Here is a 12,143-nt window from a genome sequence, read left to right as displayed (position 1 = left end):
TTTCGATGAAAAGTGAAAAATTTGCGTTACTTTGCTCTACTGAGTTTTCATGTACCGTTGGTACATTCCGCAGTTGGCACGAGTGATGCGTAGTGAGTACCTCCAAAGTGTGAAAGAGGCTTGCATCATGTTGGAAAATCTCTGTAAAATGTGAGATTTTGTTGTGATTATGAAGAGAGCCAACAAAGTTTATGTTACTGGGTGCAAAGATTTATCGTGCTTTCTCCTTGGCATCATGTGAGAAGACTTATTTGCTTTCTTTGGCCGGCGTCAAACGGTTTATGAGGGTGGGCGCTGCGTGCGGGCCTTGCCCCAGAACGTGCTCGTCTGGTCCTTAACAAAGGTATGCCGATAGCCGTGTCTTAGCCGTTTTAATAAAGACAACTGTTAAGTTCTACGTCCTCATGCACCAAATTCCCTTTTGTATGAAATCCACATCTACCCCCTGCACTAGAAGTATGCGGACATGTCCAACATACAAACGTTTTCCTTATCTCACCTTCAATATTCGTTCCGACGCTTGAGCCTAATCCAATCACGCAAACCACGCTTCTGAAAATCTTCGTATTAGTTGTTAACTGATCAGTGATTGTTTCCATTTTCACAAATATCGTTCCGCGTTTCACCGGAAGTGATTTGATTTTACTTTGGTGGAAGTTACAGCTGTGTTTGGAAATTAGAAACTTGTCTAGAGAGGTTATGTTTTGGCTCATACGTCGTATGCTTATCGGCTTAAGAATGTCTTCTAATATCTGCAATGCCATCACATTTTTACTAGTAATTATCAATTCTTTTGCGTCCTATCACTTATTGCTGTCGAAATCACCATTTCATTTCATGTCTTATTGTTATGATAAACACATTGTTTATCAAGTTATGGAGGGAATTCAAACCATCCAATCTCAAAAACTTGTAATTTTGTTGCTTGTCCATGAATATCCTTCAGAATGACTTGACAGTTTGCTTAGTATCTCGCCTGATATTTTTTGGTGTCAATTCAAATCATTTGATATGTTCAATGGTTGTTGCAGGTCTATTCAATATGGAATCTTCATCTCTTAATGGTGGCATGAGAGATCATCAAAAGGTGGCTACAATTTCCGCTCCCTTGACACCAAATCGAAAGAAAACCATGAATGGCTCCACTCCAGGCAATGGTAAAAAACTGAGAGTTTCACCTGCTGGCCAAAGTTATGCTGTCGGATCTCGTGTAGAAGCCAAAGACTTCAAAGGCCATTGGTTCGTTCTGATCTGTTATGTAGTTGTCCAAGCAAATTTTAAATTTTAAGATAATGCATTATATTCTAACCCTGTAATAAAATGTCCATTTCTAGGAATCCAGCAACTGTGTCAGAAGTTGACTGGGATGAACGGGAGATTTTAATTCATTTTGACAAGTATGAAGAGTGGATGCCCATGGACAGTCAGCGTGTTCGCCCCTATAAAGAACCAGAGTAAGTTCAATTGCATTTCCTTGACAGCTCAAGGATGTAAAGGGCATAGTTGTTTTTATTTTGATTGGCCCATTTCAATATTACCCTTTATATCTAGCATTTGTCAAACCATTGTATTTTTTCTTTTGAAACCCTTCATGAAGATAGTCGTTTGCATATGAAGCAATTTTAAATCTCTACCAAAGCTCTGGCAATCTAACCAAAAGTTACTTTAACTAACTTAAATCATCTACAGCTTTATTAGAGTCTGGTAGATGTAGTAAATGTTCTTAGATCTTTGTTTCTCGAAATATCAATGAATTAAATGAATGCATTGGTATGTCTTTAATGCCCCTAGAATATTTTGTGTGTGTGCTGGGGTGATAATCTTTAACTTTGTAACAATCAAGACTGTTTAGAAGTAAGTGGCTTACAAGCCCTTTCCCCCTCTGTCTGTGTTTCCTTTATTGTGATAGAACTGTTCTCTCCACTAAACCCTAATCTAATCAAGCATGTTATGGTGGATTTTTTTTTGTGTGTCCCACTTGCTTACATCATGTAAATTTGCAGCTCATTTTTTCTCTGCTCATCCCCCATCTTTTATCCTTATCTGTAGCACTGGTCATCTGTTTTAACTCTCATTTGGTGTTTTCAGTGCTTCAAGCCTATATCCTGCAAGCCTGAACCTCGGCAGAATTACTGGCATGAACGGGCGCTATTTTCCTGAGTGAGTGTTGGTGTGTGCTGTGGCTTTGTTCAGTTTGAAATGTTGTGTTAGAATGCATTTTTGAGTAGAATGTACACTTTGGCAACAAATTGTGTTGAATCTATGCTCTCTGCTGTAGTTAAAATTAGTTTTCATAGTAGGTACTTGCTAAGTTTCAATTTTTCCTCCAAAAGTTGCTCTGCCTACGGGAACCAATCAAATTATGAAAAAGTGGATTTCAAGTTACAGCGCAATACTGCTAGTTTTGATTAATATTCTCTTCTACTTACTTTCGCCAAAGTTCTTCACAAAGTTATTTTGAAAGCAGAAACATACTGACCATAAGTTAGTGAAAATTTCAGTTGAGCTTAACTTCAAATACAGTTCAACATAGATATAGTGTTACCCCTCGGGAAACGAAAATCGCGACATTCTAAACGGGTATAGATCCCATTCCCATAGGTTCAATTGACCCTGTAAATGGAATTTGCGACGCGACGCTATATCCCGGCAACGCTAAATCCGGGTTCAACTGTAGTAGGTGCTTAAAGATGCGGTATCTGTCTCATGCCTTCAAACAAACCTAACTCATTGAGGATTGCTTGTAACTTCATCTGGTTTCAATCAAACTTGGTACAAACCCAGAATGAGCAGTGACATTGTGTGAGAACCGACCATTGAATTTTTTTTATACCTATAATTTGTTTGTAAGTATAGGTATTTTTCATTCAGCCTCCCCTTTTTTAACTCATTCTTTGGTTCAGCTCAACTGTGAAGTGAGCAAGGTTGGCTCATTTGCCCCAAATTATGTTTTCGAATTATTAAAATTAGAGTTCTAGGACTGGAAAGTACATCAACTTTTACAATGAAGTAGCGGTTTGCGCCACGCGATCGAGCGGCTGTGGCTGTCTATTCTGCCATAGTGGAACAAGGAACAAGGTACCTTGTTTAAAGCTGGACGGATCCTGTCATCGGAACATATTGTAGTCGTTCGACGGCGAAGCACCCTTATTCAAATCAAATTGAGTTTCTTATGTTAGTGAAATAATGAAAGATAACTCTTTATTCTCCCGCGCCGGAACTACAGTAACACCCTATTCGGCGTTCTACCTGAACTCATTTTATTTTCTAAATTAGATAGTTTGAACAAACGAAGCCGCGCGTTTGTCAAATTCTCGCTTTTTAAAGTGTGCTTGGCTTTATATTTTTCATGACATTAATTAGTCACATTAGCCTTTTAAAAATCCCCTCCTTAAAACAAAAGTGGTACGAGAGGGGAAAGGGGGGAGGAGTGACGGAAGGGGTGGGGTTAAAGTGAGGTTATGGAGCTGGGGAAGAAGGGGTACAGCCGTGAAAGGTAACATAGCCCAGGGTCTCTCGGGTCAGCTGGTATGTATCAACTTACATGTTTCGTGGGTCTGCGTGAGGTGTCCGAAGTAAACATCCTTAAGTCAAGCTTGCCAATTAATTCACTTTTACATTCCGTTTTTTGTTACTATGGTTACAATATGCAGTATTTTCCTTGACAACGGTATCTCTTTTGCTTGATTCTTTAGTCTTGTTGTCAAATCAGTGGGTAGCTGTAGAGGTGTTTCTAACATCTCGCTTTCTTGCATCTAGGAAGTCTTGAATGTGTTAACTGTTTTAGTTACAGTATTCAGTTACGACTTAGAGTCAGAGTCAAATTAACGTCGTGTTTACAACAGTTAAACGAACTAGGGATCATGATGAAATGAGGTTATGGTTGTCATGTTGTTGTTTTTGTTATTGATATTTGGTAGCAGTAGTTGCAGCAGCAGCTGCTGCAACGCGTTAAGCGATGTCTGACAGAAGGGTAAAGTCAAAGCAAAGTGCCAGTGCTGACCCCAAATTGGTCGATATTGAATCTCAGGGTCGAAGGTAATTTTGCTTGCGTTTTGTAAAGTACGCTTTGTGGATGAGTGCCTGAATTAGTTGGTGAGAATTGTTAAAAGTGCCCCATAACCTCTAATTACTAGATACCTATCTTTATGCTTCTGATTGTGATATTCCTTGCTTAAGCTTATAATTTCTTCATTGTGGTTACCTGCAAAATCTCACAGTTCTGTATTTGCTTCAATATTATTTTTGAAAGTACATCTTAAAATGTCAATTTTTCGAATTCATCCTTCTGTGTTGAACTGCTTTCAGCAGATCTCTGGTTAGGTTCAGATCCAACTTTCCCACTCCTTTCTTTCCTATAACGTAATATTTCTTTTATTTGTCAAAGTCTTAAACATACATTTTTCTTGTAGGTGTTTCGTTAGAACCCCTTACAGTTGTTTGTAGAATTCGAAGTATTAGGGAGACTACTAGAGAAGAATTCTATTTTTGTTCATTTTTTATGTAATGATTTGAGTTGCTTCTGATAAATGTTGACACCTTACGCTATTTTCTTGTATTTCTAATAATAGTTGCTCAATTTCAATTTTTTTTAATTTCTAGATCAAAGCCTGTGGAGAGGCGATTTAAAGTTGGAGAACAGGTTATGGCAGCTTGGACTAACAATCGGAAGTATCCAGCTACTATTGCCAATCACCAACCCAATGGTACTTACAACAATATTTCCCCGCACTTTCTTATTAACTTTTTAAGCTATTCATTATTTTTTCCAACAATTTATTTTAATTTTTCACAGACCGCTATGAAGTGATATTTTATGACGGATTTGCCAAATCTGTAAGAGGGAGCAAAATTTCTAAAATGAAGGAGTCTGATTCATTGGTGAGTTAACTTATTTCACCACATTTGCAGCTATTTGCTGATTCATTTTCTTATCTCTTTGTCTGTTTTGTGTGTGGTTTTCAAACAGGCAAAGCATTCTTTGAACCATTTAAACAATAAGGTGCCACCCATTCATAGTAACCATCTCCAAATGCAACCGCAATTTCTATCTCAACACACTGCTCTGAGTAATCAGCTCAAAAGCCAACACCTAAATGGCAGTATGAATAGCTCTATGCTCTCATCAAAATCTAGCCTTCAAGCTGGTCAGAGTCAACTCGAAAAGCAGCTTCTTCAACCACCTTCACTCCCTGCAGCTTCTCAGTATCCATATCTTAGTCCTACTGTGAACAGTCTTCGTTTTGATGAGAACATAGGCACAAAAGAACAACGTCGAGAGAGAAAGAGAAAACACAATGTGAAAGAACTTTTCTCTACCAAGCGCCCTAGAGGATCTGAAAAACTTTCATCCTCTAAAGTGCGCGCTGAGAAGAAATCTGGTCCTGCCACTTCCCAAGAATCTAGTGTAGCAGCTTCATTATCAATGCCTACTAACACTGATCATAGTCAAGTCAACGGGCTGTTGCTAGGTGTTGATCCCATGTTTCCTGCAAATCCCATGAAGGTTGAGGGAATTCCACCTCCATCATTGAACCACAGTAACAAAGACAAAACTTTATCAGATCTTTCAGAAACAGAAGGAAAGAAGAAGCGGAAAAGGTTAAAGAAGAAGCACGATGGTAAGATATATATCTTGTTCTGTGGCACTTTTTTTCTTGGATAGTATTTGCTCAAGGTTTTCTTTCAGGTTTTGGGTCTGATACCACAGAATCATCTTCCTCTCAAAAACGTTCGAAACCTGTCTCATCTGATGATGATGAATGTAGCATCCAGTGGACTAATGGAGAACCTCAGGGTGAAGCTGCCTATGTTATTGAAAGCGCTGAGGGTATGTTTCTTGTGCTTAGCTGTTATTCTTTCTCAATTATTAAATAGAATTTTGGGCGAATTGATCATCTTGAATTTCAAGATATGGAAAAATATCTCGAGATATCTTCATTAGTATACTTAGCTCTTTATCCTTAAACTTGTCTTTTGTTGTCCTAGGATTGAGAAAATCCATAATTGTAGATGACCGAAGGTTGCCTGTAGGCTGGAGCAAGCATGCTATACGTCGCCAAGGTGGAACATCGGCAGGAAAGTGGGATGTCTTTTTAGTGAGGTTTGTACAACAGTCTTCAGTATGTCCGGACATGTGCTTTGTTAATTTTTAAGGTCTTCAAAAGCGAAAGTTCTTCTATGTCCTACTTTGGTTCACTCTAACACTCCTTCGCCTGGTAGCTAATTCCGAAAACTGTTTTCAAGCCAATTTTAGAAACACACATTTGAACATTTTACACTGCTATAAGAGTGTTTATATATATAGAAAGGGTGCATGCATCATACAACACTTCCCTCAGCGTTGGAGTCTAACTGTCAATATCAATATTGCAGCCCGAGGGACGGGCGCAAGTTCCGTTCTCGCAACGAACTTCGGTCATACCACGATGAACGTGGTCTCCAGTTCCAAGTGGAGCGTTTTGATTTCTCCCTTGGTCGCAAAAAGATGTATCGTCAGAAAGCTGCAGCAGCAGCCAGGGCAGCTGCTCAAGAAGATAGGTGAGGGATGCATCATGCTCTATATCACCTGATTACTGTATGCTGCTCCTTGCTTCTTCTTGCGCTTTTCCAACACAGTATTCTGAAGTTTTCAAGTTTGTCACCAGCTGCTCATACCAAACATGTTCGGGCATAGGTCCTGTTTAGCCATAAGCCAAAGAGGTTGTTCGCTTCCCCCTTTCACATAGAGGTGCTGCCTTGAGAAATATTTCTCCATTTGTTCTCCATTCTTTGTCAGTTAGATTTCCCAAATTTTCAGGTCTTAATGTGCTGCTGATAAATTGAGGAGCATATGAAGTCTTATGCAATGGAATGCATTTCCTCTACATCTCTCAGTCTAAGAAGTTGAGCTTTCCTTTGTTTCCAGACCTGATTCATCTTCACCGGTTCCAACTGCTCAAGGCTCTGATGCTTTGAACATACCCCTCTCTCCGTCATCCCTCGCTGATCATTCAGCCACACAGACACCAGGTCTTCATCCTCCTGCGCCTCACTCACTGACTCCCCAAGTGGTATCCCATGGTGTCCAGCGCGTCAAAACCCTACTTCCGAGGCGAACGTCGTCGTCATCAGGATCTCCTAACCGCAGGGTCTTATCTCCACCACCACCTCATGCCGTCACACCTCAGCCCATAATGCCTATCATCCCCTCCATTGAATCTCTCAACAAAAAGAGTTTATCTGCTGGCAGTGATGGATACATATGTCCCAAAGATGGTTGCGGAAAGAGGTTCCGAAAAGAGAATTTGCTTCAAGTGAGTGGTTTGATGGTTGTTTGAGATGGTGTACTCGCAACTAAAATGCAATCAAATATATGGTCTTCTAGAATTAGGTTAGCAAATTAATTTTTCCTTCTACTTGTAGATGCACATTAAGCATTATCATCCTGAATATACTGCATTTATGGGTTCCACTCCCAATGTTGCTGATCTTGCCTATGCAAGAACAGTTGGAGAATCTGTAACTGACACTCCCAACAGAAATAGGCCAGGTCAAAGCTCATTTATGGAAAAACTTGAAAAGATATCTCGTATGGAGGCCAACAGGAAAGCAGGTGGCGAAATATCTTCTTCTGTGTCTGAAGCACCTAGCAGTCTTGAGGCAAGGTCGCCTACACTGGGACAGTTGTTGAAGAAAGGGTAAGCCTGTTGTTTATGCTCTTCTCAGTTCTTTAAGTGTCTCTTAGAAGGCCATTAAATGTATTTCGTAATCTTATCATTTTAGCCCCATGCGAAAAGATTCTCTGGACGGGACCACCGCAGCAGCTCAAGCAGCAGCAGCTTGGATGGTTGAGACTGCTAGTGATTCAGCTGCTAACATGTCTCCTCTACCAGAATCTCTGCGTGACAAGACAAGCTTCATGTCTCAAACTGTCTCCTCAGAAAATATCTACATCAAAGACAAAGTGGAGTGTGTTAGTCGACCAGTGTCAAGAGCTGCCGGCCTTTCTTCAGAGTAAGTTAAGGTTTGAAAGATTATTGTAATCTAATGTTATCGGTAATCTAATTTTCAAAATTTCAAACATTACAGCTGTGATCAAGATTCCTTTGTGGAACAGAATGGTAACAGAAGTCCATGGAAAGGTGGAAGTCATGATGGCATAATGTCAGCTAGTGCTTCATCAAGCCCTGTCACTGTTCAACCTCCTCCATCATATTTCTACAGTAAAAAGAAAAAAAGTCGTATTCCAGCTGAAAAGCAGAGTACTGCTATTATCAGTTAGTAATTTGTATCTCTAATGCTCTCGGTTTTAGTCTGCTGTTAACCAACTACCGGTAGTATAGTTTTGATTGGAAAATTTCTCATTTGATTTTCAGAAGTAGAAGGAGGAAAACCTACCTCCCCACCCATGGAACATCTGCGGCGAGAAGAACTTATAAATTGTACTTGTGGTTTCACAGAAGAGGATGGGCTCATGATTCAGGTTAGTTAATAGGGAAATAAAATCTTATGATGTAAGACTAGAATATTTTTCTTAGTTTAAGGTAGTTGCAATTACCAATAAACTTCTTTGGCAGTGTGACTTGTGCCTTTGCTGGCAACATGGACTATGCAATCAGATCGAAAATATTGAAGATGTACCTCAGAAATATGTATGCCAGATATGTCAAAACCCTTTTCGTGAACGCAAAAGCCGCCACTTTATTCATGATCAAGATTGGCTTAAAGAAGGTGTCTTGCCAAGGTAAATTGATGGTTCTTGATGTTTGCCAAATTGAACAGATGTCTTCTGTCTGCGAAACATCTTTTATCATGTCTAATTAATCTTTCAGCCTGCCATTCACTGTCAAGGAAGCAGAAAAAGTACAGCAGCGTGAGGACATTCTGAAAAGGTCTCATGACCTTTGCTCCTTACTTTTGTTGACTCAGAAAGTTATTCACAGTCTCCGAGTCAAAGTTCACATTGCAGAGTATGTTTGAACTACTTTACCGATCAATTTAAACATATCTGAAGATCAAAGATAAATCAACTTCATTGTTATTACAGGCAAAAGGATCATCCCAAACTTTACCTTTGGGCCAATAGCTGGCAGACAGAATCAATGGGATGCCCCACACCACCCTCTTCTCCGATCCAGGAAACAGAGCAGAAACAAGAAAATTTTGGTAAGAATTGGTTGGGAGTTGTTTCGTTTTTCTTTTCTCTCTACTACAAGGTTAAGTTGTCTCCTACTTACCCATTTTGTTACTGGCTGAAGTAACATTGGTATGGAGGCCTATCTCGCATGAAGTTTGCTTTTATTTAGAGGTGGATGTAGTGTAGATCAACTTCTTTCCTCTGTAGTGCAGCTTCCTTCTCTTTAATTTTGAATTTGTGCTCGCTAATTAGTCCTTTTTAAGTTCTCAAGTAAAGCTAGTATATGTGCACTTCCTTGTTTTCTCATCTGAGTATAAAGTCAAAGAATTTGAAGTCTTACATCCAACTGGACAAACTGCAGTGCTTTTATTTTGAGTTCCCTGAGTACCACTTAGTGAGACTCAGACTATATTGAAAGTAATAAACAAGGGTGAAGGAAAAAACACAACTAATTTTGTGGTAAATATGAAACTTGTTCAACACAGAGAGTGTGGTAGTGTTGGGGTAATACTTTTATCTCAGTCTGTTTTGGCTGTAAGAGAACGAGAATGAGTATTGTCTTTCTATAATATTATATTCTGGGAGGCTGTGGGGAAAAGGCTTTCTGCAGTCCCCTGTCATCGCTCCGTTCGAGTTGTCCCGAAGGCAAAAACTTGCCCCCCCTCCCCCCTTCCGCCCCAGTTTCTCCTTTACTTTGTTAAGACTTCTCAAAATAAAACTAAGCGTATTAAATGTGAAAAAACATCATTGTCAAATCAGATTCCAGGGTCTTTAATTTTTAATAGTATTCTTCAATCTTTGTAGATGTTCTGTCTTCTAAGATTAGAATGTGTACCTATAAGCTGGGTTACGCACCTAAAAAAAATCTTCAAAATTTAGTGCAAGTTCTCAAAATTAAACCTGGAAAAATGTCATTGCTTTAATTGAGAAGAGGGTTTTTTGCTGTACTATGGTACTACTGTTAGATCTCTTCGTGTTACACTGCACTGAGAACAATACTCATTCCTTCTACCACCAAGTAGATGTAGGTAGAACGGTAAAGAAAATGTCCATAATTCCACTTGGAATTCTACTTGGATTTTAATTTTTAGGACAAAAGTGGTGGTGTTAAAAATTGATGATTCAATTTAGATTCCCATATTGAGGATGATGGCATTTACCTTGTCAGGTTCAAAACAGACCGAATTGTAGATGCTATATACCGTACCTGTAGATTTTCAAATATTGTAGCACTCTATGTTCTTAAGTAAGAATACCGCATCCTTTCTTTGTGAAAAGTTAACAAACCAATGTATAAATCTCTTAAGAGGTGACACTTCATACTTTGTACTTTGTATATGGAGGCTTATATACTGAGGGGACACAGTTGTTGACATGAGAAATGTGACAGGTGTCATGGGGAAAGGCAAGAGCCTGCTGCAGGAGGCTTTGCTAAATGGCAGTCCCCTTCAGCAGCAGCTTCAGCAACAGCACTTCCTTCAACCGCACCAGTCTGTGGGTGAGTCATAGGCCCAGAACCGCAGTTGCTCTCCAGCTAGGAATGTGAATAACTTGCTATTAATTTATGTAATGTTTTTGTTGTATTGTTTGTTGACATTAGTGTTAGTTTTGAAACTGCACAGTTTTTTTCTTGATAAGTTCGGGTTTATTCCACTTTAAACTGGTTATGTTGTGACTTGGTACAGCACAGTACACCACCTTTTTGATGTGGGAGACGTAAATATGCTGTAGAGAATCATGTATAAGCATGTTGCATGGACTCCTTTGTGTCAGAACCTTCTTCTCTTGATGGTAGTTTGTAATGCCTTTGCTTGTAGTGAATTTTCTGTCTGCATAATATCTAATATTGGGAAGGGAAGTAAATACAGTAATATTTAACAGACTTTCCCTCTGTTGAGTGATTTTATAAAATATCTCCATTTTAGATGAGCTAAACACTCTTCTTGTAGCCTGTTGGTCTCTTTCAATTTCAATAAATTTTTTGTGTATGATTTTTTGATAATTTTATGAACTGTGATAAAATTTTATTTCAGACTGTATTTTTTGTTTTAGTGTTCTGTTTTCAAACATAAAATTTCAATTTAAAATCCGCGCCTGCTAACTGCCTAAGGCATGTATTGTACTTTCTTGAAAGTCATTTTAAATTTTCTTTTTTCAGATGCTCCAAGAATACCTCAACCTGAAGCACCCATCGACCCTACCGAATGTAGACTTAAGCTCTTGGATCATATTGAACATTATCAATCTCTAATTGATGCTCGTCTCACTACCTTGGAACAAATGATTGATGGTAAAGAAACCTTGTCTTCTTTTTTTTTACCACTGTTGTATTTCTCTTTTTCTTTTTTTTGTTGACCTACTTTTTAAATGTTATGTTGCATACTTCCACAGAATTAGAACATGAAGATCCCTCCCTTCTTGATGGCAAAAATTCTGATCCAGTACAATCTGGAGTCAAACAAGGTATGAAACTATCCTATTCATATTTTAACTTTTATTCTTTTCATTACTTAACAAATTTATTTGGACCATAGGTGCCGATTTAGAGGAGACAAATCATTCAGATGAGGATCCCGCTCTTGATTTCCTGCCACAAACAAAGGAGACAGTTCAAATGATCTTACGCGACCTACTGAATTTGAGGAAAATATCTGTGTTCTGTTGATTTATTAGCATAGCATAATAGCATATACTGTATCTATCTGTTTTATTGAAAGGGTATGTAAGTTTATTGGTATCCTAAGTTGAAAAAAAAGAAAAACTTTGAGGAAAAAAACACACCTACTTGTCTTTTTCATATGTTGTTTCATAATGAGATTTTACTAGGTTGATTACATGTAGTAGTCGATTCATATGTATGATAGTGTTGTACACTGTAGAGATAAGTGTTCTCTATGTTGTGATAAGGTAGTTTTCGGTTCTGTACCAAAGCTGTAAGTTGTTGTCTAGTTTACCCTGTATATTTGTACATAATATGAAAATAGATCTACATCTATTGTAAAACATGTACAATGTACATTCTTTT

At 38.6% G+C, this 12,143-nt stretch overlaps 1 protein-coding gene across 7 annotated transcripts; it reads left to right on the top strand.

Moving 5' to 3' along the window:
• The first annotated feature begins 77 nt into the window (after window positions 1-77).
• On the top strand, window positions 78-12,143 carry LOC113210749 (PHD finger protein 20). 7 transcript variants are annotated; one of them, XM_026428866.2, is made up of 22 exons: window positions 78-343; window positions 1,032-1,239; window positions 1,335-1,454; window positions 2,089-2,160; window positions 4,603-4,706; window positions 4,796-4,881; window positions 4,970-5,621; window positions 5,690-5,830; window positions 5,989-6,103; window positions 6,376-6,540; window positions 6,908-7,295; window positions 7,405-7,679; window positions 7,765-7,995; window positions 8,071-8,258; window positions 8,361-8,464; window positions 8,559-8,725; window positions 8,814-8,951; window positions 9,029-9,147; window positions 10,509-10,616; window positions 11,277-11,408; window positions 11,510-11,581; window positions 11,653-12,143. In XM_026428866.2, the coding sequence occupies exons 2-22, from the start codon at window positions 1,043-1,045 to the stop codon at window positions 11,781-11,783; spliced, it is 3,705 nt and encodes a 1,234-aa protein (XP_026284651.1). In that variant the 5' UTR covers window positions 78-343; window positions 1,032-1,042; the 3' UTR covers window positions 11,784-12,143. The 7 variants fall into 7 exon arrangements, with proteins under 7 accessions (XP_026284651.1, XP_026284649.1, XP_026284652.1 ...); XM_026428864.2 differs by having other exon boundaries at window positions 79-343; window positions 8,358-8,464; XM_026428867.2 differs by lacking the exon at window positions 2,089-2,160 and having other exon boundaries at window positions 79-343; window positions 8,358-8,464.

The sequence above is a fragment of the Frankliniella occidentalis genome, unplaced genomic scaffold, assembly GCF_000697945.3.
Source record: "Frankliniella occidentalis isolate FOCC.00 unplaced genomic scaffold, Focc_3.1 Scaffold36, whole genome shotgun sequence".
NCBI lineage: Eukaryota > Metazoa > Arthropoda > Insecta > Thysanoptera > Thripidae > Frankliniella > Frankliniella occidentalis.
Note: the sequence above shows the minus strand (reverse complement) of the source record. Positions and strands in the feature narration are given on the sequence as shown.